This window comes from Corythoichthys intestinalis, chromosome 17, assembly GCF_030265065.1.
Source record: "Corythoichthys intestinalis isolate RoL2023-P3 chromosome 17, ASM3026506v1, whole genome shotgun sequence".
NCBI lineage: Eukaryota > Metazoa > Chordata > Actinopteri > Syngnathiformes > Syngnathidae > Corythoichthys > Corythoichthys intestinalis.
In genome coordinates, this window is record NC_080411.1 from 27,348,153 (window position 1) to 27,375,015 (window position 26,863).

The 26,863-nt window shown below is 38.3% G+C and overlaps 3 protein-coding genes across 10 annotated transcripts in view; all 3 read right to left on the minus strand.

Moving 5' to 3' along the window:
- The window catches only part of rimbp2a (RIMS binding protein 2a), a 148,731-nt gene extending 145,958 nt beyond the window's left edge, over positions 1 to 2,773 (minus strand). For all 8 annotated transcript variants that reach the window (XM_057818558.1, XM_057818559.1, XM_057818564.1 and 5 more), the window contains exons 1-2: positions 2,638 to 2,773; positions 192 to 335 (exon numbers count right to left, since the gene is read on the minus strand). In XM_057818558.1, the coding sequence (XP_057674541.1) occupies positions 192 to 335; positions 2,638 to 2,706 (213 nt within the window). In that variant the 5' untranslated portion in view covers positions 2,707 to 2,773. The remainder of the gene's footprint in view (positions 1 to 191; positions 336 to 2,637) is intronic.
- A 3,131-nt stretch (positions 2,774 to 5,904) lies between these two features.
- Positions 5,905 to 18,480, minus strand: noc4l (nucleolar complex associated 4 homolog). The gene is made up of 15 exons (XM_057818095.1): positions 18,280 to 18,480; positions 18,071 to 18,191; positions 15,418 to 15,524; positions 15,236 to 15,343; positions 14,938 to 15,087; positions 14,759 to 14,861; positions 14,656 to 14,690; positions 14,525 to 14,575; positions 14,311 to 14,422; positions 13,412 to 13,472; positions 12,787 to 12,897; positions 12,545 to 12,708; positions 12,381 to 12,463; positions 9,188 to 9,301; positions 5,905 to 6,443 (listed from the first exon to the last, which is right to left on the minus strand). Exons 1-15 carry the CDS (start codon positions 18,427 to 18,429, stop codon positions 6,324 to 6,326), a joined length of 1,590 nt encoding a protein of 529 aa, XP_057674078.1. The 5' UTR covers positions 18,430 to 18,480; the 3' UTR covers positions 5,905 to 6,323.
- Positions 18,481 to 21,989: 3,509 nt separating this feature from the next.
- pus1 (pseudouridine synthase 1) lies at positions 21,990 to 25,103 on the minus strand. The gene is made up of 6 exons (XM_057818126.1): positions 24,767 to 25,103; positions 24,478 to 24,683; positions 24,266 to 24,403; positions 23,952 to 24,054; positions 22,537 to 23,237; positions 21,990 to 22,468 (listed from the first exon to the last, which is right to left on the minus strand). Exons 1-6 carry the CDS (start codon positions 24,828 to 24,830, stop codon positions 22,436 to 22,438), a joined length of 1,245 nt encoding a protein of 414 aa, XP_057674109.1. The 5' UTR covers positions 24,831 to 25,103; the 3' UTR covers positions 21,990 to 22,435.
- Positions 25,104 to 26,863: the final 1,760 nt, after the last annotated feature.

The following is a 26,863-nucleotide window of genomic DNA, read 5'->3' on the forward strand; positions in this document are numbered from 1 at the left end:
CCAGTGCACTATCATCAACGTATGATTTCACTTTGGACATCTAGAACTACCAATTAGTTAGATTGTACAATACGGTGCAATTGTTAGACGAGCATGTCAAAGTTCATAGCAAAGCTCAGATAATTTTACACAATGTATCAAAAGGTTTTGTGATGGTGGCAAGGTTAGGATGCCTTAAGGCAGCTCAGTACCTTTGCCTTGGAGGGTATGTGGTGATGGTGTGTGCTCCTGGCAGTGATCATGGCAAGCTGTCTCTGAATCCACTGTAACTCCATGTGAGAGTGCCTCAGCAGCTCCTGCACATTAACACTGGATGTGTGATCCCGCATTATCACCTGCACAACACACACCACAACCAAAATATACAGACATGAGTCATCACGCAAAAGCCGTCATCACACCCATCACACGAGCACATGGTCGTTTATTATGCAAAGGCCACATATGCATATTCTTATGTCCAGGTTGTTGTTTATATTCAGCATGTTGCACAGTTGACTGCCGACCAGGCAGGTGTGTACACTGCCTAATGTCCTACGTCAGCTGACATATGTTCTAGTTCATGTGTGACGTGACGACAAGTGCTAAAGAAAATAAGTGTACACCCTGTCATACAGATGATAGGCATAGTTACAGATAAAAGTAACTGACTGAAGATGAATACTTCATTATTCAAACATTTTCACACTTTAGCTCCAATTTGTTATCTGATACATTTCGGGAGCCAGGCGGTCCTGGTTTATTTAAAGGTGTTCATACAACAATTATTAAGGGGGATATTTGTAGGCTACTATTCCTCGTAGGTAGCCATATGTCCATTTTTGACACTTGTCATCAGGGTCAACCTAGGGCAGACATGTGCAAAGTCCGGCCCGGGGGCCAAATGCGGCCTATGGTCAAATTTCATCCGGACCCCAGCCTCTGTCATAAAATCAATAACGTCTGGCCCGCGCACAGACTTAATAAATTGGTCAGCAGTACTGCAACCAGCATATGAAGTAGCTTACACACGAAATGCTGCTCCTCATTTACCCACTAAAAGTCAGCAGCACTTTAACCCTTTATCGCCAAATGTGTCACATTTGATACACCTAAAATTTCATGATTTTGAGATTAATTTAGAATTTTCACATTTCTTTTTGAAAAAAAAAAGATGGATGCAAGTCAACACATGCATCTGCAGGTTCCATGAGAAAAAAACATGATTTAGCATGGGTTATAGATATTAGAGCGCTTATAACACATTCATTTTTACATTTCGTTTTACAAATTTGAAAAAAAGGTTTCATCGGGACCTTATTTTTCAAATTTTGGGATTCTCTGATAATTGATTCATGTTGCAAGTATTTAAGGGCCAAGCAACATTACTCCGCGTGACCCATTACTTCCATTTTCTAAAATGGCGACAATCAACAAAAAAAAGAAAGTTGTGGCGGCGGACGCTTCACGGATAGGTGGAAATTGGACTAATTCTTCACTAAAATACACAACAACTGTGTCTTGCCTCTTTTGCAAAGAAACAGTTGCTGTTTTAAAAGATTTCAATGTGAGGCGATATTACCAAACAAGACAGAGTGACATGTACGACAAGATTACAGGGAAGATACGCAGTGAGAAATTGAAGCAACTTGAAGCTAGTTTAATTTCTAAGCAGTAGTATTTCGCAAGAGCCCGAGAGTCGAACGAGAACGCCACAAAGGCTAGTTGGGAGATTGTTGAAATTATTCATTTAAAAAAATAAGGCAAATGTGACACACTGAATGGCTAGCTAAATTTTGCTTAAATATATTGTTTTACGTAAAAGACGTCAGCCAAGGTCGGCCCTCCACATTTTTACCACGCCAAATCTGGCCCCCTTTGCAAAAAGTTTGGACACCCCTGACCTAGGGCCTATGTCAGCTGAGTTTGGACATGAGGCGAGCAGACCCTAAACCAGTCCCTACAAAATTGCAAGGCACATCTAGATAAACAGATGTTCAATATGTTTTTTTTTTCTTTTTTTGTAATGTCTAAGCCAGAAAAAAAAAAAAAAAAAAAAAAAAAAAAAAAAACAGACGTGTGGGTGCTAACTACACACAGCGGGAGCTGAGTTTTTCGAGCCCAGAACCTTTTAATTGTAGGACAGATTTGTTAACTAATACTTGCTGCCCTGGTAGATCACAAAAAAGTTAATTCAAACCCTCTCACTTAGGAGATACAGGAATAACAGTTCCATACATTTTTACAAATGAGTATTTGACTGCTTCTTATGACAGTGTCATAGGACTGTTATTATCATGACATGAAAGCTGCATATCATTGTGTCTTAATTTCCTAACCCTAAATCATTTGAAGCAATGGCAACCATGCATTAAAAGTGACATTTGACAATTGAATAAATGACAATCACATATTTGCATTCAGTCAAAAATCATGACATGTGTCTTATGACTTTTTAGTACGCGAAAACAAAATAAAGTGCAAGTTTGAAAATTGAGACAGTTTTCCGTGAAATGTGAATTTAAGTTAATTTCAAATATTGTTCACCTAAAACAAAGACTGTGTAATTGGTTGTTTCTAAGAACTGCAACCACAAAATGACCACACATACAAAAAAAAAAAAACCAACGGTATTCAATACAGCCTATTATCACTTACTGTAAATTTCTTGCATCTTCTTTTATTAACACCGCATAACTTGCTCTCTTTGAGGCACATACCAAGCATCCGTGAAAGTTATGATCACATCTCCATTAGATGCCTGCATCAGATCCCTAGTGTGCATTTGTAGAAGCTGACCGAGTGATTGATAGTATGCACCAACATGCATGTGTTGAGAGGCCGAGCTCCACTCCCGTTACGTAAGAACGGATTACACTAACTCTCTCAACACAATTACAATAACATTTATCTGCCACTGGTAAATCCCAGTTTATATATCCTTCTTTTACATCTGCACTTTTACTTGGAGACCAGCAGTGCCAGATACAGTGTATTCCTGATTTATACAAGTATTGTTGCATCTGACCATTTTGGTTAGGCTCATCAGGGTGCCCAGGCCAGGGGAAATTTCCAATTTCAATTACTTAATCTGGAAAGTATTCATTTTTCTTTAAATATATGCATTTGTTCATTTATCTACACTATCGATGTAAAGGACAAAAAAAAAAAAAAAAAAATCTTCAGGATGGCACAGCTGTTAATCTACTATTACATGTTGGCATCAAACAAAAGAATAGTTCATGGCTTCCTGCAGATACAGTGCCTTGCAAAAGTATTCGGCCCCCTTGAATCTTGCAACCTTTCGCCACATTTCAGGCTTCAAACATAAAGATATGAAATTTAATTTTTTTGTCAAGAATCAACAACAAGTGGGACACAATCGTGAAGTGGAACAACATTTATTGGATAATTTAAACTTTTTTAACAAATAAAAAACTGAAAAGTGGGGCATGCAATATTATTCGGCCCCCTTGCGTTAATACTTTGTAGCGCCACCTTTTGCTCCAATTACAGCTGCAAGTCGCTTGGGGTATGTTTCTATCAGTTTTGCACATCGAGAGACTGACATTCTTGCCTATTCTTCCTTGCAAAACAGCTCGAGCTCAGTGAGGTTGGATGGAGAGTGTTTGTGAACAGCAGTCTTCAGCTCTTTCCACAGATTCTCGATTGGATTCATGTCTGGACTTTGACTTGGCCATTCTAAAACCTGGATACGTTTATTTTTGAACCATTCCATTGTAGATTTGGCTTTATGTTTTGGATCATTGTCCTGTTGGAAGATAAATCTCCGTCCCAGTCTCAGGTCTTGTGCAGATACCAACAGGTTTTCTTCCAGAACGTTCCTGTATTTGGCTGCATCCATCTTCCCGTCAATTTTAACCATCTTCCCTGTCCCTGCTGAAGAAAAGCAGGCCCAAACCATGATGCTGCCACCACCATGTTTGACAGTGGGGATGGTGTGTTCAGGGTGATGAGCTGTGTTGCTTTTACGCCAAACATATCGTTTTGCATTGTGGCCAAAAAGTTCAATTTTGGTTTCATCTGACCAGAGCACCTTCTTCCACATTTTTGGTGTGTCTCCCAGGTGGCTTGTGGCAAACTTTAAACGAGACTCTCCCACCTCAGCTGTAGATCTCTGCAGTTCATCCAGAGTGATCATGGGCCTCTTGGCTGTATCTCTGATCAGTTTTCTCCTTGTTTGAGAAGAAAGTTTGGAAGGACGGCCGGGTCTTGGTAGATTTGCAGTGGTCTGATGCTCCTTCCATTTCAATATGATGGCTTCCACAGTGCTCCTTAAGATGTTTAAAGCTTGGGAAATCTTTTTGTATCCAAATCCGGCTTTAAACTTCTCCACAACAGTATCTCGGACCTGCCTGGTGTGTTCCTTGGTTTCATTGGATCATTCAGAGATCCTCACTGAACTTCTGGAGTGAGTTTGCTGCACTGAAAGTAAAGGGGCCGAATAATATTGCACGCCCCACTTTTCAGTTTTTTTTTTGTTAAAAAAGTTTAAATTATCCAATAAATGTTGTTCCACTTCACGATTGTGTCCCACTTGTTGTTGATTCTTGACAAAAAAATTAAATTTCATATCTTTATGTTTGAAGCCTGAAATGTGGCGAAAGGTTGCAAGATTCAAGGGGGCCGAATACTTTTGCAAGGCACTGTAACATCAGCTTTGAGGAGTCTTAAATTTCGGTCATTTTGTGAGTAAATTGAGACATTGTTTTCAGTTTTCATACTTCTTTACATTGCACTAATGTAATATATGGTATATATACAGTATATCAGGGGTGCCCAAGTCCCGTCCTCAAGAGCCCCTATCAAGCTTGTTTTCCATGTCTCCCTCCTTTAACATACCTGAATCAAATGATCAGCAAGCTCTGCAGGAGTCCGATAACGATCCTGATTATTTCATTTCAGTGTTTTGAAAGAGGGCGACATGGAAAACAAGCTGGATAAGTGCTCTCAAGAACTGGACTTGGTCCCCCCTGCAGTATATATGTACATATATTGCACATCATAATTTATTACACCCTCATTGGAAAGTAAGAGTCAGTCTACATCTCACCTTGAGTTTTTACAATTTCAACATAACTTTGTTTATTCAATGCTTGCTTGACTAGTAACATGAAACTTTAATTTTTAATAGAAATGTTGATAGAACCTAGAACATTTTTATGAAAATTGGTCTGTGCAAAAGTGGATCCAAATGTTGTCACATATATTTATTACCTATATTAGAATGTTGTAGAAACGTGACAAAAAATATAGATCAATTCAAAAAGTTAAACTCATACATACACCAATGTTTACTTTAACAAGTAAACTGTTATGCATCATGTTTGAGAAGTACCAGTATTTTCATTTCAGTTGGCATTGCAGCACAGTATCAGCAGATGAGATGTAAAGCTTTTAAATGTCATAAGGAAGAGGTAAACAAGTAAAATTTGCACACAATAAAATTTACAAGAGTGATATAATTACTTACCTTTCAAATTATTTCCCATGGTTATCTTCATTTTGATCTCACTGCTGCATGCTTCTGGCATTTCAAACTCTTGGTCTTGGATCGTGACCGTCTTCTATTCCACATTATGAATAGCAGATATGAGAATTCTATATAAGCATAACTCGCAAAGATGTCTTTGTGCTGCCACTGCTGCTGCCAAAGCATGAATAGAAATATGTGGAGCCTGCAAGCAGTGTTTTTAGACAGTGTCTCCCTGATGACTTGCTCTTTTTGAGATCCAAGTTCCGAATTGTTTCCCATACACAGCCCAAAGGGCTGCCTGCTGCGGGACCATATGGCAAAGGGAAGAACAAGATGGGAAAGGGGGATCTGAGGCTAAATTCACACTTGAACCTAAAGTGAAGCTATACTTGTCAACATTAGAAGGCCTTTAAACATGTTACACTTCATTATTTTTGTTTTATTTGGGGACATGTTTTCACATTGTTGCTTTATGACTGCTGTTTTAACATTCACTTCAACAGTTAGTATGCTGCATGTTTTAGTGGAAGGGAAATATATAGTACACAACAAAAAATAGGAACACCTAAGCTGTAACACCTGCAGGAAATGAAAATGTATCATGTTAACCTGTGAAGATTATCTCGGTCAAAAAAAAAAATAACCCACTGGTGAGGTCATTTCAATGTTTTATAGAATTTAGGACAGTCGAAACATGACAGAAGCATCTTAAAAATGTGATGAGTTATGTTAAAAAACAACAACAAAGAAGTCAGCAGTCACTCGTTTGGATCAAGCTGGCCTTTACAAATTTACCAAGTTCACGCTGGGTTGCAATAAACATGTACTGTATTGATCCCAAACGCTTTCATTCCAGACAAAAGTGCTGCCCCATCACATCTTTGCCGACTTTCAGCAGCTGAGTGGCAGTTTCAAACTCCAGTGGGATGCTCTTGGTCGATGTCTGCTTCAAGTCTTTCTCCATCAGCTGAGTGGACAGACAACATTTATTGTACACTGTGCTACTGAAATGGCAACAGGGATTATTACAATTTCAGGGTTAAGATTAACATTAAAATGTGAAACATCAAAGTCTCAAATAGCAGACTCCATTGTCAGATAGCACAGCTCACATTCACACACACAATTATAGCAGTAAGTGGTGCCATGCTTACTGCGAGCAATTTAAGTGGGAAAATTAACCGGCGGAAGTGTTTTAAAACCATGCAGTACTGGAGATTGCCACTGGAGGCTGGCTTCAAAACAGCAATTGGCATTTTTTCCCCCTGGTAAATTTTCATTTCTCCAGAAAAAAACAAAATGAGGATCTTGAAAAGGCATAGTGTAGTAAACTTATTGCTCAGTTAACTGTAGTAATAGATTGTCAAAGTTTTGTTGGATTTCTTTATTCCGGTAAGTGAACTGTTTTGGGTCATTTTTATGTCAGCAAATGCCGCAGATGCCATGAAATCAAAAATGTTGGGCCAAGTTATGCCTTTGTTTATAGCTGCTGTAGGGTTTTTTTTCCAGCTGTGGGGGCAGAAATAAGATTAAATACATTTTTAATTATTGTAAATGTATTTATTTTATAAATACATATATAGGAAAAATAAAAATGTTTTTCTATAATACAGTTACCTTAATTTCCAGACTATAGAGCCTGAAGTGTGGTGTACATATGGATTATTTCTTAAATTTTGTGAAATCCGGGCAGTACAGTTTATAGTCAGGTGAGCTCTATAGTCCAGAAATTACGGTGTATGCACGTTTATATATATATATATATATATGTGTGTGTGTATACATAGATACATACTGTACATACAGTGGGGAGAACAAGTATTTGATACACTGCCAATAATTGGCAGTGTATCAAATACTTGTTCTCCCCACTGTACATACATACAAACATATCTAAAACCGAGGTTATTAAAAAACATATAAATAAAATAAAAATAATAAAATAAATAAAATAAAAATTGCCAGATAGCCAAAATTCCCTTCAAAGGGGCAGAACTTAAGGGGGTGCGACCTGCCCGGTCTGCGACCGTAAGGTAGACATGGTTAGCAAGGGGAGGGTCAAACAGAGAGGTAAGATACTGTGCGGAGCTGTAATATAGCGTTTGAATCTTAAAATATCTCTGCCAGCCGCTTGGCCGGTTGTCTGGAAGGGCCCGCAAAAATGTTTTTTTGTAATTTCCACTTGCAACCCCCCCCCCCCCCCCCCCACACACACACACACACACACATCGGACAATCGTCTTGAGGGGCCCGTGACCGTTGGACAGTCCACTCAGGGTGCCCCGGTTATGTTCATCGCACCCAGGCCCCCATGATCCATGCCATCTGTAAAGCTTTTCAAAAAGCTATTGTTAATACATATTATGAAATGCATTTTAACTAATATGCAGCAGCCATAATATATGCATTGTCACATAAGGCCAATGCTGTCAAATCTCGGTTTCGGTAAATTACAAGCCGGATTCCCAAAAAAGTTGGGACATGACTATGTTCTATTTTGAATAAAATATTGCAATTTGGCACTTTCATATCTGGGGTAACCTAACGTGAAGCTATACTTGTCAACATTAGAAGGCCTTTAAACATGTTACGCTTCATTATTTTTGTTTTATTTGGGGACATGTTTTGACACCGTTGCTTTATGACTGCTGTTTTAACATTCACTTCAACAGTTAGTAACGACAGCTTATGCTGCATGTTTTAGTGGAAGGGAAATATATAGTACACAACAAAAAAATAGGAACACCTAAGCTGTAACACCTGCAGGAAATGAAAATGTATCATCTGTTAACCTGTGAAGATTATCTCGGTCAAAAAAAGAAAAAAAAAAAAAAAAAAAAACATTAGTGAGGTCATTTCAATGTTTTATAGAATTTAGGTCAGTCAAAACATGACAGAAGCATCTTAAAAATGTGTTATGTTGAGAAAAAAAAAAAAAAAAAAGTCAGCAGTCACTCGTTTGGATCATGCTGGCCTTTACAGATTTACAAAGTTCATATCTTTGCATTCAGTTTTCATTGACAATTTGTGTATCGCCCCAACATTTTTTGGAATCCTGATTATAATAGCCTCCACAAAACACTGTATTTTGAAATTAATGAATACACTGCTTAACAATTTATTATGATACGAATGACCTCACATGAAATTCTATTCATATACGTACAGTATATACTGTATTTTTTGTTTTTAGTTACAAGCCAGAATTTTAGACAGGCGTGCTATTCAGAGCTTCCACCGCTAGATGGTGGCATGGATTCACACTGTTCTCCTTGTAGTGGCGAGTGATAATAGTTTGTAACATTGAGTGCTCCCTTTTATTTTGCATAATTACTTCTTCCTAAAACCAAACAAACATATCCACATAAATCAATGGTGAGGAAAAACTGAAAAAAACTAATATTGGTGTTTGGGGGAGGGGCTGGACCAGATGAATGGACATTTCCTTTTTTTTTTCCCTAGGGGGGGTAAGGAGCGGAGCTCGTGCTCTCTGCAAATAATTTCCAAACGGACATATAAAATTGGTTTAATAATTTTCATTGGGGTTACTTGCATTTCATTAATTTCAACGTGGAAAGTTGTTTTAAGAAAATAGCTGTTTTCAGAACAAGTTTTAACTTGTATCTCAAGCCACCACTACTAAAAAGCAGTGCTAAAAATTATATGTGGTCAACACACTAGGTGGTTAAAAGTTTCAAAATTTCACTTTACCTCAAATGTTGTTTTTTCAAGTGTCTCACTGATGTCATCCTCCTGTTGTGGCAATGGCGTGTTGATCAACATGGCCATTTTGGCCACATCTGGATGGTAATGCCTTTGTAGTGTCTGCATAATAACAGGAGGAACATGACAAACATTTCCGATAAGAGTCAAAAGCATATACAGTTAAGCCTCCAATGAACGGACCCGGAAAAATCAGATTTGCATTGTAACGGACAGTTTCTGCAGGAAATGATAGCGTCGTCTGGAACTCAAAACGCCCATGTCGTGAGATAAACCTGTGTGGTGTGTTCCGTGAGCAATGTTTCTAAAATTCTACACAAACTTTGTAATGTACATTCAGCAATAATAGACAACCCCTTTCAGGGTTTAACTGAAAATCGATTGAGGAACAGGGAATGTGCCCTGTCGGGAATTGAGTACAGGTTACTATAAAAAAATAAATACATAAACTGTGTTCATAATGCCATTCAAGGGACACTCCAGTCATTTTAATTCTCCTTCTCTATCCAGCGTCAACGTTGTCGCTTGCTGACCGTGCTGCCTCCTTTGTTAACTGTAATAGAGCTTTGAATAAGGCAATAAGTCACAACAACAAAAACATCTATGCATAGAACATTTATTTACAATAACTGTATAACTGAAAATATCCTTTATGTGTTGAATTTACATGATAAGTAATTGCTACTTTGAATAGTGATAACTCAGTAATTTTAAAATATTTTTTCTGTCAATCACTCAAACTGTTTATTGGAATCAGACCTATCTATAAAGCTGTAATTTCAATAATTTTAAATTACCCCCCCCCCCCCACTTAGGACCACACAAACCCAAAGAATGGGTTATGAAGACAACTAACTGTACTGTATATATATATATAAATAAATTAAATAATTTCAAATATGTCATATGACATAATTAGAGCTATGAATAAGGCAATAAGTCACAACAACAACAATATATTCATAGAATTTTTTTTTTTTTACAATAACTGTATAACTGAAAATACTCTGTGTGTTAGATAACATGTAAATCCTACTTTGAAGAGTGATAACTAAGTTATTTGAAAATATTTTTTTCTGTCATTCATTCAAACTTTTCATTCGCATCAGACTTAATCCATACATATGTAATTTAATTTTTTTAAATTTTGCCCCCGCACCCCCACTTAGGACCACACAAACCCAAAGAATGGGTTATGAAGACAACTAACTGTACTGTATATATATATATAAATAAATTAAATAATTTCAAATATGTCATATGACATAATTAGAGCTATGAATAAGGCAATAAGTCACAACAACAACAATATATTCATAGAATTTTTTTTTTTTACAATAACTGTATAACTGAAAATACTCTGTGTGTTAGATAACATGTAAATCCTACTTTGAAGAGTGATAACTAAGTTATTTGAAAATATTTTTTTCTGTCATTCATTCAAACTTTTCATTCGCATCAGACTTAATCCATACATATGTAATTTAATTTTTCAAAATTTTGCCCCCGCACCCCCACTTAGGACCACACAAACCCAAATAATGGGCTATGAAGAATGGCCTCCTCAAAATCCTCTTCCTCCTCTCCTTCAAGTGGCTCATAATCGTCATCACAGTTGGACAATGCACAGTCCTCTGACGCATCATCCTCTTCATTCAATGAGCCTGAGAGAAATTCCTCCTCCAACACCATTCTTCTTGCCTTGCCTCCTCAAGAGAAATTATTCTCGCCATTTCTGCTCACCATCAGTCACAGGGAATAAAATGGCCGTTGAGCCGTTGGACCCCATATAAAAAGTTGTATACAAAACTGATCATTCACTGAGACAGTGGGAGGAGGAAAAATGAAAACATTCTACCAGTAAGAGTTGAGTTTCAGTAAACAACTGCATTCTGAATACAAACTTGACCATTCCTGGCTGGACCAATAACAGAAGGAAGAAATTCAAACATTTTACCAGTAAAAGTTGAGATTCAGTAAACAACTGCATTTTGAATTAATTCTCACGCTGCAGAGGTGAAGTGCTTTCAGTGCTTTGAAGTCGAACAAGCGCACACACACACACACACCCACCCAGTGTTCGTTAGTCCACACACTGGCCCCTTCGATCAATCCATGACCAATGAAAGAGCATGATTTCAAGCAACGTGCATGTGTGGAGACGCACACAACTGCATGATTTCAAATGACACTAAATTTCAATAATAACTTAGGGAATTCAAATTTCCTGCAAAGCAATACACAAAAGTAAAAGCACACACACATACGCGCACACGCTGGGTAACCTGAGAGTGCGCGTGCATGCACAAACGCATCCGATTGTTCGCACAGTCGCGTCATAGTCAACCGTCACATGTGTCAACTCATTCTGTCCCATTGAACAAGCAACGCGCGCGCACACACACACTCACATACGGGCGCGCACGCCCTCACACACAAGTGTTCGTGAGTCCACACACATCCTCAACATGATCAATGAGCATGATTTCAAGCAACGTGCATGTGTGGAGACGAACACAACTGCACGTTGCTTGAAATGCTTCAAATGACACTAATCTTAATAACTTATGGAATTCTTCTATGCCTTCTCTGTTTCATCCTAATTATTTTATGACAAGTATTCCTTAGTTTAACATCAATACATTGTTTTAGTATAAATATATGAATATATATTTATTAAAACAAAGTTAGTGAGAGAGAAGTCGGCCCTCAGGATCTATGCTGCACTCTGATTTGTTGAGCATGTCAGCACTTGCATATGAGAGCCATGCAGACTGTACAGGCGGAAATATCTAAGTCCACGGCGCTACCTTTATATGCTTCTGCCAGTTAGAATTTATTGGTTGATTTGACCAAGGAGCCGGAGCTCGGCTCAAGAGGACTCCAGCCCCCTTCAACCCCATTCAAAAATTCATAATATCCTGCATGTATATGCATTTTGTATTAATTGGGTTTTGTCTACATGAGACATATGGCCGGCCGCAAGCAACGATGCAGCATGGCTGGCAATCATTATTAAAATCTGGAGATGTGGTTAACAACACTCCATCCTTGATATTCACTTCCACTGGAGTGTACCTTTAAGTCATTATTTTAAAACTTTTTTCAAAAGTCTTTTTGACACAACAAGTGATAAATTCATGTTATATTAGAAATGAGTGGGGAATGAAAGTGTACACACCTTAATTTCCCACAGGCTACTCTCTAAGGCATTGCACTGAGCGGGGTCGTCCTCATCCATTATATATGGGTCTTCCAAAGGCTCTGTCATTATAAAGCACATTTTCCATACAGTAGCGAGGCTTCTGCGGGTTTCTCATACGCCTTTTGTGTCTAATACCTTACCATCTTCCGCACTGGGCTTGTGAATGAGGACCCGACAGGATGGATGCCGACGTATCAGGTTGTAGATAAAGGGCAGCACGATGAGGAGCGCTGTGGGTGGGGCTGTGAGGCCTAGTCGAGCCAAGCGTTTGGCAAAAGCAGCCACAAGGTATAGCGGCAGGTGGCTGGAGTCGAAATGTTCACAGACAGTTTCGGTCAATGAATTTTAATGAAAATCACTGGCTGGTCTATTAAGGCTTTACCTGGAACTAAGGAACAGGTTGGCCAAATGAAAAAAGCGGGCTCTGTACTTAACATGGAATATGGAAGGTTCAAGGAGATTATACAGTTTCTTGTAGAAATCAGGGTATTCTCTGAAATATAACAAATACAGACTAGGTGAGAGAAGGAAGGAATTTCACATGTTTGTCATTGCTGCCCCTGGTAAATATGAGTAATATACTTCGGTGGATGGCTGAAGGAAATGCAAAACAAAACAAGAAATGGAAATTTGAAGTACTGCTACACAACACTCATTCGGAACATCTTGGCAACTCTTTAGTTTTGTGGGTGGCTCATGGCTTATGTAAAGATCAGCAAAGTTAGCCAAGCTAACGCATCTAATCGGTGTACTGGAAAATGGTGCATTGACGATGGTTCCATGTTTGGAACAAAACCTGCCAATAAACTGAATTATTTTAACTCAATTGATTAAAAGTAATTAATTACATGCACACACACACACGGATGAAAAAATAAGTTGCTTGTAATCTATTATATTATTTTTACCGCTTGTAGGGACAATCTAGCCTGTTTTTATTACTATCCAATTGTTTCTGGTTAAAGCTGGCTATTCAGAAATGTAATAAAAAGGCAAATGATACTCACAAGTTGTGTTGATGTATGAGAACAAAAAGTCCATTGAGGGCCAACAGGCTTATCGCTCCACCTTTTCAGAAAAGCATGAGAAATTATGTGTTGCATGGCAACTGCCAACATTGCACATACAAAACATTGGAAGGTTTATCTACATATAACAGCTTCTAATTATCAGAATAAATGACACTGCAAGGGCCGCGCATTCAGTATACAGAATTGGGATGCAGCAACATACAGTGTCTACCATTTCCTGTGAAAGTAGGGTGAAAAGAGCTACTGAGTGAGTCACTAAAGCCCCTTTCAGACTTGTATCCCGGTAAAGTAAAAGATTTACCCGTGTCATGGCTTTCAGACATGGGGAAATATCCCGGGAATGACCTGGGTTGGACACTTTCAGCCTTGTCTCGTGTTGGCGACTAGATACTCTGTGCAGGTAGGGATTTTATAACCCATACATTACGTCATTTTCGGTTGGCATTGGCAACAAAATTAAAAACACATTTCCAAAGAGGGATGATAGACTCTCTTCCTCGGCTCTTAGAGCCATCTAGCAATTTAATTTCTTTACGTTTCCAGTTTAATTTTGCCATTTCCAGTTTGTTATATTGATAATTGCGATGTTTACCACTTTTCGTTTTCCAGCAAAGAAAGGAAATGACTATCGGCCCACCATGATATTTACGTCATTACGTCGCCTTCGTGATCCGAGAATTAAACGACTGCTTTCACACTTCACATGTCCCAGGTAAGTTTATTTATTCATTATAGTAAGACGCGACCCGGTTGTCTGTTATCTCTATGTCAGTCGACCCGGGATATTTCTTTCAGACATATGGGCTGCCCACGGAGTTCAGTGTATGTCTGAAAGGGGCTTATGGAGAAAAAAAACAACAACAAAAAATACGTACCAACACTGTAGGCTGCGGTCAAGAAGTCAATCATTAGTGTGGGTTTGCTCATGTGGGGCAAAATTGCATCATGGAGGATCACCAAGACCTTTTTATACATGTTAGTCGGCAACTGAAAAATTAAAAGAAATAGATTAGTCGGTTAGGGACGTTCAGCCAGTATCATAGACGAGGAGGGATACAAGGAAAGTTTTTACAACGCCACATATTTTACCTTATATTTGAGGAACCCAAGCCACATCCGCTCAAAGGTACGTTTGTGTTCCTGAGATGAGAAAGGAACATGAAACTCTCCCAGACAATTAGAACATCAGGATTAAAGTAAGAATTCAAGAGCCTACGTACAATTAGTTTAGCAGCTTTCCAGTCCTCGTGTTTAGCTGAAAAAGACCCATGAAACTTTTCAGCGTCTTTAAAATAAATAATATTAAGAAAAAGCAAATCTTACCTTCCTGTTTGACCATGAAGTCAGACAGCTCAGACTGATCCCTTGCCATGTTAATGTTCGACATAAGGGTAAACACATTCTGTTGATATACAGGCATCACTTCCTGGAAAAAAACCCCACATTATATACGATAGTCTTGGCATGACAATCCACTGTAGTAAATCGCAAAGCGGTCTTACCCCTTTGCTTTTGTCCATTACTTTGCCCATGTTTTCACGAATGGAGCTCATGACGTAATAGCGTACATCGTCCTTCTCCAGAAACTCATGAAACCGAGAGATGAGCAGAGACTTGTCTGTCGTTCGGGACATTAGTCTGTCCATTAACGCCTTTACAAGACATGGCAAAAATAAAATTGAGCTCTTAATGTATAGAATAAATTATGTGATTCTTTAGGGGGACAAAGATAGGGAATTTAAATTAAGAATCTGGAAGAAATTACATTGTCATGTCATGCTGCTGATGGCAAAAACCTACCTGTATGAGATTCCTAGGAAAACTGTAATGCTCACTCCAATCCAAGTCCTCCAGAGGATACTGCCCTTCTCCTGCTGCAAACTTCATAAGGCAACACAAGGACGCTTCCTATGTTTAGACAAGTGCTTGTAAAAAAATAGTCCAATGGTTTGGTTAACCCTTTTTCCTTTTGGCCAACTCACCTGGACATCATGAAGTTCATGATTAAGGTGTTCAAGTAGCATCTCAACACAGTTGCTGTAACGGTGTCTCATGAAGATGCGATATTTGTCCTGAGCACTGTATTCACCTAGGAAAAGAGAAGAAATGCATTGAATAGGGATTTAAAATACCAAACATGCCTGATGAATGGAGATGTCTGAGACTATGTTTGAACACTCTACATGTAAGACAGCGCACATGGTATACGTGTCAGTGGCGCCACTAGGGGGTGGCCAGGGGTGGCCACGGCCCCCCCAATAAATTTGTTGGCCACCCCGCTTGCCAGTATATTGTTAGATTGTTGTAGCATCAGTTATGCATTTCATCCCAAATGCACAACCAGGCAAGCCGCTGCTCCTCACCTTCCCAGTAGTCCCCCCGCCCCGCCCCCGTTGCTGTTGCGCGCTCCAACAGCAACGGTTTAGTGCGGGCGACAAGGTAGCACAATTCGATGGGCAGCATATTTCGGTGAACGCCACAAGAGTAAAGAGAGAAGACGGAGAAGACAACAAGTAAGTATATACTGTAAGTCAGAATACCTTTGTAAAAGAAGAAGGGGAAGTATGTGCCATCTTTACATGTGCTTTTTAAGAGCTAAATTGTGCTGTTACATACCTGTTAGAGCAGCTTTTTGACATGGTTTCGACTTGTGTAACTGAGTTACGTAGTTAACGCTAGCTGCTGCTGGTCAATTTTCAGACGATGAAGAAAAAGTCGACAGACATTGCTTCTTATTTTAAGAAGAAAATTTGCACACGAGGAGAGAAAGAAACGACAGGGGAGCAACAGAGGCTTAGTGTTGGGGCTGGGGTAATTTGGGGGTTGCTAAGTGTTGAATCACGAAGGGCTAGGGCCATAAATCTATGGAGGTAGATTTGTGTCTTTATTATTCAATCAAAAAAAAAGTTGCTTCAATCATATAAAAAGTTGCTTCAATCAAAATATATATTTTCAATCGAAGAAAAAGTCACTTCAATCAAACAAAATGTGTTTGAATGCTAAAATAAATTTGAAACTCAACAACATATATTTGAAAACTATTTTTCTTTGATTGAATTTTTTTTTTTTTTGATTTAAGTCAAGTTTTTTTTAATTGAAACAACATTTTTGATTGAAGTCATGCAATTTTGCAATTGGACCACATTTTGGCTAGGACATTTGTGTCTTTAGTATTCAATCAAAAAATAAGTTGCTTCAAACAAAAAAATATATATTTTCAAAAGAAAAGTCACTTCAATCAAAAATAAAAAACATTCATTCGTAGAAAAAGGTTTGAATGTGAAAAAATATTTGAGACGAAGAAATGACAATAAAGTCAATTCAATTCAAAAAAACAAATTCGCATTTGAACACTTTATTTTTCATTCAAACTTTTTTCTTTGATTGACGCAATCCTTTTTGTGTTTGAGCCATATTATGGTGTAGGACATTTGTGTCTAAATCATTCAATCGCAATAAAAGTTGCTTTAATCAAAAAACTATTTTTAATCAAAGAAAAAAATCATTAGCGAAAATATATTTTTTTTTTAAATATTTTTTTTTTTGAAATATATATATTTTTTTTTATCAAAGTGTCACTTTTTTTGAAAAAAAAAATCAAAGAAAAATAGTTTAAATATGTTTGAGTTTCAAATTTATTTTTGCATTCAAACACATTTTTTTTTTGACTGAAGTGACTTTTTCTTCGATTGAAAATATGTATTTTGATTGAAGCAACTTTTTATTTGATTGAAGCAACTTTTTTTTTTTTGATTGGATAATAAAGACACAAATCTACCTCCATATAATCTTTGTGACTTTGTTGATGCAACAGACGAATAAAACTGTTCTGAAGCCTACTGATAGCCTGGTCATCAAAATCAGAATATTGATCCCTTTTGGCAAGCTCTTTTTGTTATTTTTTTTGTTCAGTATATTTGTTCAGACAATTCAGTAATTATTTTTGCGTTATAGTAAACAACGATATGAGTGTATGTTGCCCACACGGTATAGCCTGGTAATCTGTTGATCCCTGTTGGGAAGTACTTTTTATGTTTTGTTCATTTAGTAATACTTATTTTTGTGTTTCATTAAATGACAATATGAGTGTATGTTGCACATACGGTATAGCCTGGTGATCTGTTGATCCCTGTTGGGAAGTACTTTTTATGATTTGTTCATTCAGTAATAATTATTTTTGTGTCACATTAACATCGTGTTGGGAAATATCCAGTTAAGATATTTATATATATATATATATATATATATATATATATATATATATATATATATATATATTTATATATACATATATATATTTGTATCTGCCAGCACCTGCTTTTCCCCAGTAATTATTTTGTTTTGTTAAATGTACACCTTATGCCTAATATACACATAACACAATAAAACATAATTGTTGTGGAACTCAAAACGTTGACTGGACAGTTATGGACTATGCACATTACATCCTTAGTACCGTCAAATATTACACAATACACCAATATCAGTAGCCGTGTCCTTAAGTCTTTCTGATAGTTTTCCCCTTACCTGGTTTTGAGTTTTGGTGTGCCACCCCAAGATTTTAAGTGGCCCCATCTGGCCACCCCTGTGAAAAATTTCTAGAGGCGCCACTGATACGCGTCATCAATAACTCACCATTCAACGCGTCGTCTTCCGCTGGCAGTTTTCCTTTAAATAACTCATTTCTTTCCAACAGTGTGCCAAACAACCTGCTGCACGCATCGACAGCCGTGAAAACATCTTTCTCATTTTCTGACTGCAAAACAAATTCATCCCAATAAGCGTCAGAAGCTGGATCTTTCACATGGGAGCATGTTTGCCAACTTAAACAGTATCATACACACCTGAAGGAACTCAAATACGTCAAAAACGTCGTTAGCGTGTTTTCGGCTCCCAAGTATACTGTCGACTTTACAATTTAGATCTATTTTCGCTGTTTTCACGCTTAGTTCTGTATTTACCAGCTTCACGTTGCGTTTCTTGGTCGGCGCCATGTTTGTATTTTGGGGCGGGAGGTATCAGGGTTGCCAGATTGGAAAGCCTCCAGTCCAATCACATCGTAAAACCAGCCCATTTAACTAAAAAAAAAAAAAAAAAAAACAGCCCAAATTACTACCTCCCGTTCAATGTTTTTCTTATAGAAATAAATCTATATTTTGAAATTATGCCGGGGGGGGGGAATCAACAGAGTATCGCAGATAAGCATCATAGGAGATGTAGTTTTTCTGACAAAAGGTTAAAACTCGTATTATTTTCATTTTAACACAATGATTAATAATTAACAGTATATTTCTTCTCTAATGAACGTCAAAAAATACTTGTCAACAGAAATCAATCAAAGTACAACTGACCATATTTTTGAGCTGATTCAAAGTATTCTGGGCAAAATATTTCTATTGTGATTGATTACAAAAGCAGAAGCAAATATGCCCGTCAAGAGGAGCTCATTTGAATATACTAAAACAAAATAAATACAATGCATCTAACACATTTTTATGTCATGTATTTTTCAACAATTAGTTTTTATTGATCAATCAACCCAATAGGGAATGGGACGTACTACGTCATTCTTTGGACCCGCCTCCATGCTGGCAATATAATTCACTTCCGGGCCGGCAGAGTCAATGCGGATTGTAACGTGTGATAGTGCTAAGCTAACTCTTTCGGTGTTTTAGAAAGAAAATATGGGTGCTTTATTGTTGCGTTACCGGGTGCAACAGCGTCTCCTACGACTAAAAAAGGGGTGAGGAAAAATGGACTCACTTTTCACCGTTTTCCTGCATGGAGGACCAAATATCAGATCACGAAGGTACGACGGATGGCTGGATTGCAGCGGTTCGTCGGAAAAGCATTTCTTATGATCATATTTCTGCTGGAATGAGAGTGTGTTCCTGTCATCTCTACTCTTGTAAGTTGAACGATTTATCCACTTTTGGTTTCAATACGTTTCTGTTTTTTTACACCGTTGTGTAAATCTGCCTCGGTAGCAATGCTCGCCTACTACGACTCCCCTACCTGTTGTGTTCCTAGGTAAACCTGCTGACAACACATCCCGATTGGTCACCATCTCTCTTCTTGGATCATTTGACAAAGAAAATTTGTTCAATGGAGTGGTTCCATTTGTCCTGTGTCGGACTCAAACAAGCCCCTGCAGCAGACGCCATCTGGGTCTGCCCTTCTCGTCGATGAACTGCGGGCTTTTAACTTGTGAAAATGCAAGAACTTTAATGCACATATTTATTCTGCCTGGCTATTTAACTATGGCCAGTGACGTTTTTTTTTTTTTTTTTTTTTTTTTTTTAAACCACTTTGACAAAGACGCCTTTCATTGTAATGTTGAATTTATATATTCTATTATTATTTTTAAATTATAATATTCTTATTTGCACTTATGTAGACTTCAGACTCTCAATTCAAATAGTGTTGGAAAAGTTGCAATACCTAAAATAGAAATGCAAGAACTGTAAAGTACATATTTATACACCTTTATTTACCTAAGGCCACTGGATGTTTTTTAACTGCTTTGAAAAATACAGGTTTTGTTGTGATCTTGTATTTATATAGTATATAGCTTTTTATAATGTATTATGTATTATAATATTTGCTGCCCCCTGCCAGAGTGTGGGCCATTTTGTACTAAAATGATTTTAAACTGTCAGTTCAAATACTGTGTTGGAGACTAGTACTTGCAATACTTAAAATGGAAATGCAAGAACTTTAAAGCACATATTTATCCTGTCTGGCAATTTACCCAAGGCCAGTAAATAGTGTTTTAAACTGCTTTGACAAAGACATGTTTATTGTGATCTTGTATTTGTGTATTACTTCTAATTTATTATATAATATTTGCTGCCACCGTCAGAGGGTGGGCCTTGTTTGCACTAATTTAAAGATTTTAAACTGTCAATTCAAATATCGTATTGGAGAAATTGCATTACTTGAAATAAATCTATTGCAACTTATCAGTCCCAGTTCTTGTCTACAACACTGTCCAAAAATTGTCAATGCATATTCCAAATAGAATAACAAAATTAAGTCACCTGACTTTGTAATTATTACACCTGTTTATTATGAAGACCTGAAGTAAACAACAAGCAGTTACAGTTTGTCAAGAAGTTGTTCAAGTCATGTTTTGGTATTCATATTTTATTGACTTTTCATAACACTTGGGATCGTGTTTGTAAGAGCAGAGCAAACTGAAGTTTCAGCGTGCACTCTTCGCCTTTCCAACCTCTCAACGCTCCGATGTGGTGCGCTTGACCTCAGAATAACCCAAGAAGAGATATGGTGACCAATCGGGATGTGTTGTCAGCATTTCATATGCAGGTTTTCCTAGTAACACAACAGGTAGGTGATGAGGAGGAGTAGGTTAGCATTGCTACCGAGGCAGATTTACACAACAGTAAAGAAAAAAACAAAAAACGTATTGAAACCAAACGGATAAATCGTTCAACTTACAAGAGTAGAGATGAGGGGAATACACTCTCATTCCAGCAGAAATATGATCATAAGAAATGCTTTTCCGACGAACCGCTGCAATCCAGCATTCCGTCGTACCTTCGTGATCTGATATTTGGTCCTCCATGCAGGAAAACGGTGAAAAGTGAGTCCATTTTTCCTAACCCCTTTTTTTGTCGTAGGAGACGCTGTTGCACCCGGTAACGCAACAATAAGCACCCATATTTTCTTTCTAAAACACCGAAAGAGTTAGCTTAGCACTACCACACGTTACAATCCGCATTGACTCTGCCGGCCCGGAAGTGAATTATATTGCCAGCATGGAGGCGGGTCCAAACAATGACGTAGTACGTCCCATTCCCTATATATCCAAGCTCTCACACGTCCAGTCTTTGAAAATAGTCCAATTGGCGGGAATCCGCCTAATCTGGCAACGCACCAACTTGGTGTCCTTCTACGACGGACAGAATACGTATGCACTACTGCTGCCCCCATTGGTCATTTGTAGTTTCACTGAACAGTCCGGTTATCAAAATTCTTTACGATGACCGGATTTGCATTAAAAATATATCGTTTAATTTTAATTAGGTGGTAAGCCACATATATTGGTGCTTTACATTGATATGGACGGTAACTTTGTAACTACAGTAATTTCTATGAAGACATTGCAACATATTAATAATTTAGAAAAAAAAAATCTGAAATTAACATTTTTATCGAATATTCAAAAGCTGGTGGCATGTTGGATGAATAGCTAGCATGACACCTCACAGTTCTGAGATACAAATTTCAACCCCAGGCTCCAGCCTTTCTGTGTGGAGTGTCCATGTTCTCCTGGAGCATGCACTGATATTTTTCCCTTCTTGGTACTCCGGTTTCCTCCCACATTCCAAAAACACGCATTCAGGGAGTGACTTGATTTTTGACTCCAACTTCCCCGTAGGTGTAATTGAGAGTCTGATTAGTTGCTTGTCTATGTGTGCCCTGCAAGGGGCTTTAATGCAGTTCATGGTGTACCCCGCCTAAGTTGTGCCCTTAGTTAGCTAGCTCCTGCACATCCGTGACCCTCATGAGGATAAGCGGCATTGATAATGGATTGATGTAGAACTCAGAGATGTTTTATTATATATATATTTGATGGAACAATATCTGGAAATGGCCAGTGCCATGGAAATCAGAATCACAAGTGCACAAAATAACAAAGTATTATATTCAAGTTTCTTCAAATCACTGTCAGCCTCCCATTTGATGCACTTTATCTTGTACTACATAGCAAAAAGTGCTCAATAACCCATTTTTAGACGCCTGATATTACCATATATACAATAGTCAAACCATTTGGCCATGGTTGAATAACAATAAGGGGTTTTATTAGAGTACTTTAACTCTTCAGTTTGTGTAATAAAAATTATAAACACCCCAATGAGTAAACCTAACTAATAGACATATTTAAAAAAAAACAACAACAAAAAACATAAAACTAAAATATGAAGTATGTAAGAAGATGCAAATCGTTTTCATGAAAGTCTGCAGGATGTCTTCTTAATCAGAGTCAATAGCAAAATCTGCCTCTTCCTGAAAGAAAAGAAGCAATATTAGCCATCATTAATACCAAAAAACATTCATATGCATTCTCAAGAGACCTGTTTCTGCTCCTTCATGCTCCGCGTTTGAGTTGCTGTGCCTTGGAAGTCATGTATGGGCAATGTAGCCATCCAGCTGCACATGGAGCCCTCCTGACACTCAGTCTCCACAATGGTAGGATAAATGTGAGCCTCCTTGAACGTCTTGATAGCTCCTTCTTCACTGTCCCATTCGAGACATTCGTGTACTCCGTCTCCTCCGAAGCGTTTGTTATACCTGTCGAAGTGGACCCTCTCCAGGATCAAGCCAAGTCCTGGGGCTTTGGGTACATCCACTTTTTCCTGTTCCCAGCTCCGCTCCATGACGCTCTCCTCTGCATATCCCTTAATGACTGCGATCACAAGTCCGATCATCTTGCGTATTTGATGCATCATAAAGCTCTGGCCTCGTACCTTGATGACAGCAAATTCATTATTACTGAGGATAAAGGGCTCTCCGCAGGACATTTCCGTGATGTAGCGACGGGCACTGGGGTCCTTTGGAGCCTTCTGGGATGTGAAATTGTGGAAGTTGTGGGTTCCTTTGTATCTCGCAAACAGATGATTAACCTTCTGGAGCGTTTCTGGATCAAGGCGAAAGGCTGCTTTATCGGTGATGTTGTAGTCTTTATGAGAAAAGGCCACTGTTGGAAGCATGTAAGAATATGTCCGAGCGTCACAGTTGTTTTTGGAATTGAAGCCTTGGGTAACTCGCTTCAGACCTGTGAGGGAACAGTAGTGGTAAAGTATTACTGTGGTGCCTTTAGATACGAGTTTCAATGACCAGGCTCTGGTACTCTCTTTATGCCTATCTATCTGGAGTGTAGCGGTTCATGTGGATGTATTGAACCCTTTCGGTTTTACGTGTTCTGTTCAAGTCACTAGCGTACCATTTCGGCTGTTTTGTGCACTTTTTGTCATCATAAAAATTTGTAACATTTTCGGTAATATGGAAAGTAAAATTGTCCTTTGCAAACACATTGATATTTTTATGACTACGGCAGAGTGTTTTTGAACAGTTGTGATTGTCTTGAGAGAAAGCAGTAAGGCAGGATGATGCAGCAGTGGCAAGAGAGCAACATGCACAAATCTCAATTTGGCAAAAATATGACTTAGGCGTTTATGCTGTTAGGCAAACTAAATGCGCACAGCCTTTATTTTAGCTCTAGATATGTACTATTGTTGTTGCAAACTGGTGCAAGCTTTAATTGGACTATCCTCTTGTGCCGTTATCATTTTCAAGATTAAAAGATTAAAAGATAGAAGATAAAAAAAAAATTAAAAAAAAAAAATTAAAACTTTTTTAAGGTAAACATACAATTTAGCAATGGACAAACATATCATATATATATATATATACCAAGTCGTGTACGTAAGTCAGTCAAAACACAACATGCAGTACTCTGTTTTTTTAATGAGATTAAAAAAATTCTCACCAAGGATTCTGATTTGAGGTGGCAGGTGCTTGTTGATCTTTTCAACAATATCTTCAATCAGCCACAGCTTCAGAGAAACCACTTGGCCTGCTGCTGACACACCCTAAACAAAAATATTTTCAGACAGGTTAGTACTCCATTACAATTGAAATACATTGTAGTTCTGAAATTTTGGGTTTTAATTTTGTTCCAGCTTTCTTGTTCGGAGTTTGAGTTTTCTCCTTCGGTACTGCTGCTCCCTCAGACATTCCAACAAAACATGAATGTTGGATTACCAGTTCAAGAAGACGGGTGAATGGAAAAAGCAGTTTTACCTTATCAGTCCTGGCACATCTTTGGAAAGACATCTTTTTCATTTCATCGCCATGGTTTTCAGGAATACAGCCTGCTCTAATAAGAGCTGTAACAAGATCATCTTCTATGGTCCTGAACTGCGTGTTCCCAGGATTTCTCTTTTCAAAACAAAATACATACAGAATTAGCCCGAGAAAAAATGTTGAGACGAGGAAGACTAGCTGTTGTGTACCTGCATTCCATAATAGCCCTTGCCACAGTATGCCATAAGAAGAATTACTTTCTTTTTGGGGTATCGCCTTTCGTCTTCAGTGTTGTCTCCCACGGATTTGGTTCTTTTAGTTGGGTGAGCATCACTTTCCACATTGGAACGTTTCAAGAGATTGGCAGGAGTTTCGTTCTTTTCAGTCATATTGGAAATTGATTGTAAAAGACCACCTGTGAGGAAGATACACATTAACCTTTGTTGGTATACATGAGAAGACAAGTCTCACTTGTTATATATGTGAGCAACACCTTACCGTTTGTTGGTATGAAAAGTCTACTGCTAGCCAAGATCCTTAACGGCAGTCTAGTTTTAAACATGTCCTATTCAGCCATTTGGGCTAGAGCTAGACCATACTGCAAATATTAAGCAAAGTTATGAAGCTAATGAACGCAGTCTATCGTACTTAAACAAAACCATTGAGGATGCGGTTTTGAGCAGGCTAGAGAAGAAAAATCCTTTTTATCCTCTCACGCAATCAAAATGTTTCATCACAAATCATTTTGGACCTGTATAGATCATTTAAATTGACGCTATCGCCGCCATCCAAGCACATGTTCGACCTCAAACGTAAACATCGCGAGATTGTTCGGTAGTAACTGCTGTGGTACGTCACGATCGGTAGCAAAGATACAAAAAATAAGTAGACTGAAATTTGTGAATCCATTGCGTGCCTAAAGCTGTGTAAGCGTGATAGGGGCAAAGTGTCAGCGCAATCAGTCCTTTTGAATTTTTAAAATTCATGTTGTGGACAGAAAATTAAAACAACAAGGAACCTGTGCATTCAAAATGCTGTACCAACACAACAAGGGGATTTAAAATAACCACGATCCAAAGTCTATGCAAAGTTCGTAGGCTTCATTGGCACTGCAGGGAATGTTGCCCCCACCAATATGGCTTCCAGATAGGCAATTGCAAATAGTAGCCGCTGGCATAGATCTATCTCAGTGTTGTATCTATACATTCGATCATACAAAGTGAATGTACAGAATTTAGGTCTAGACCCTACTCACTAACGTCACAAAATGACGTGTCGCTGTATCCGGCCGCCATAGTGTCCGTCATTGTTTAGCCCTATTCTCAATGGTTTCAATTAGTCGTGCAATTTATAGAGCAATTCATGGAAGCCCCGGTGTTATCTGACACTGTAAACACTGGAAAAGCTTCAGTTTATCCATTCGCCAGATCCATATTTGATGCCTAAATCGATGTTTTTCGACCCGCTGTCTTCGCCATCTCTGCCTAACATCTGCTACCCTGATATCTACAACTATCTTGTCCACAAACTCAGCCTATTCTCAAGAAACTTTGAAAAACTTTAAGAGCAGCACTCTAAGCAACATTACCCCGTGTGACCCTTTACTTCCAATTTTCTAAAATGGCGACAATCAATTAAAAAAAAAAGTTGACTGCGACGTGTCAAGGATAGGTGCATATTGGACTATTTCTTCAATAAAATACACAACTGTGTCTGCCTCATTTGCAAAGAGACAGTCGCGAAAGATACGCAACGAGAAATTAAAGCAACTTGAAGCTAATTTAATTTCACAGCAGCAGTATTTCGCAAGAGCCCGAGGGTCGAAAGAGAACGCCACAAAGGCGAGATTGTTGAAATTATGAATTAAAAATTATAATAATTAAGCAAATGTGACACACAGAAGGGCTTGCTAAAATTTCTTTAAATGTATTGTTCTACGTAAATCATCCCAGGTAGCCCCCCACATTTTTACCACACCAAATCTGGCCCCCTTTGCAAAAAGTTTGGACACCCCGTTTAACCGATGATCCGTAGACGAGGCCAGCTTCTTTCACTTGTTACCAGCTAAATATTATTCAAAAAATAAAGATGGTGGAAGAAATAAGTATCTTGAATTTGAAACAGTATGTTGTCGGCGATTAGCCTAGCAATGATCTGAATTGTGGTTGTCATCCCAAAACCCTCTAAATATATATTACATGCATCATACCAGATATAAAATGACGACTACATAATTTGTGGTAATCGTTTGGAGCCCAATTTTCTCGTCGAATTGCAGCAGTCCATCTTGCTCTCCTCTCCGGGTCTCTTGGAATACGGTAGAACTTCAAGTCTCTCCTTCTATCTTCTCTGTTATTGCAACCGACCGCCACACACGCCTTCACCATTTTGATTATTAATGTTAACGAGCAGAAAAACACGCCATAATAGGAGGAATTTACGTGGCGGTAATGCATCAACACGACGAGTTGACGGACAATATGGCGCGGGGGCGTGGTTGTGACGTCATGTGAGTTGGGTCTATATACTTGATACACTGCCAAACCCATTGGCAGTGTATCAAATACTTGTTCTCCCCACTGTATGTATGAAATG

Bases quoted from the DNA above. Each gene is read 5' to 3' on its own strand.
- noc4l (XM_057818095.1), bottom strand. From the start codon at position 18,429: ATGGCGCCGACCAAGAAACGCAACGTGAAGCTGGTAAATACAGAACTA. The intron at 18,192-18,279 runs GTGTGTATGATA...TTTGTTTTGCAG, and splicing joins ACGTATTTGAGTTCCTTCAG to TCAGAAAATGAGAAAGATGT. The intron at 13,473-14,310 runs GTACGTATTTTT...TTTTCTGAAAAG, and splicing joins GACCGCAGCCTACAGTGTTG to GTGGAGCGATAAGCCTGTTG.
- pus1 (XM_057818126.1), bottom strand. From the start codon at position 24,830: ATGTTTAAAACTAGACTGCCGTTAAGGATCTTGGCTAGCAGTAGACTT. The intron at 24,684-24,766 runs GTAAGGTGTTGC...TCTTCCTCACAG, and splicing joins ACTTTTCATACCAACAAACG to GTGGTCTTTTACAATCAATT. The intron at 23,238-23,951 runs GTGAGAATTTTT...GTTCCCTCACAG, and splicing joins ACCTCAAATCAGAATCCTTG to GTCTGAAGCGAGTTACCCAA.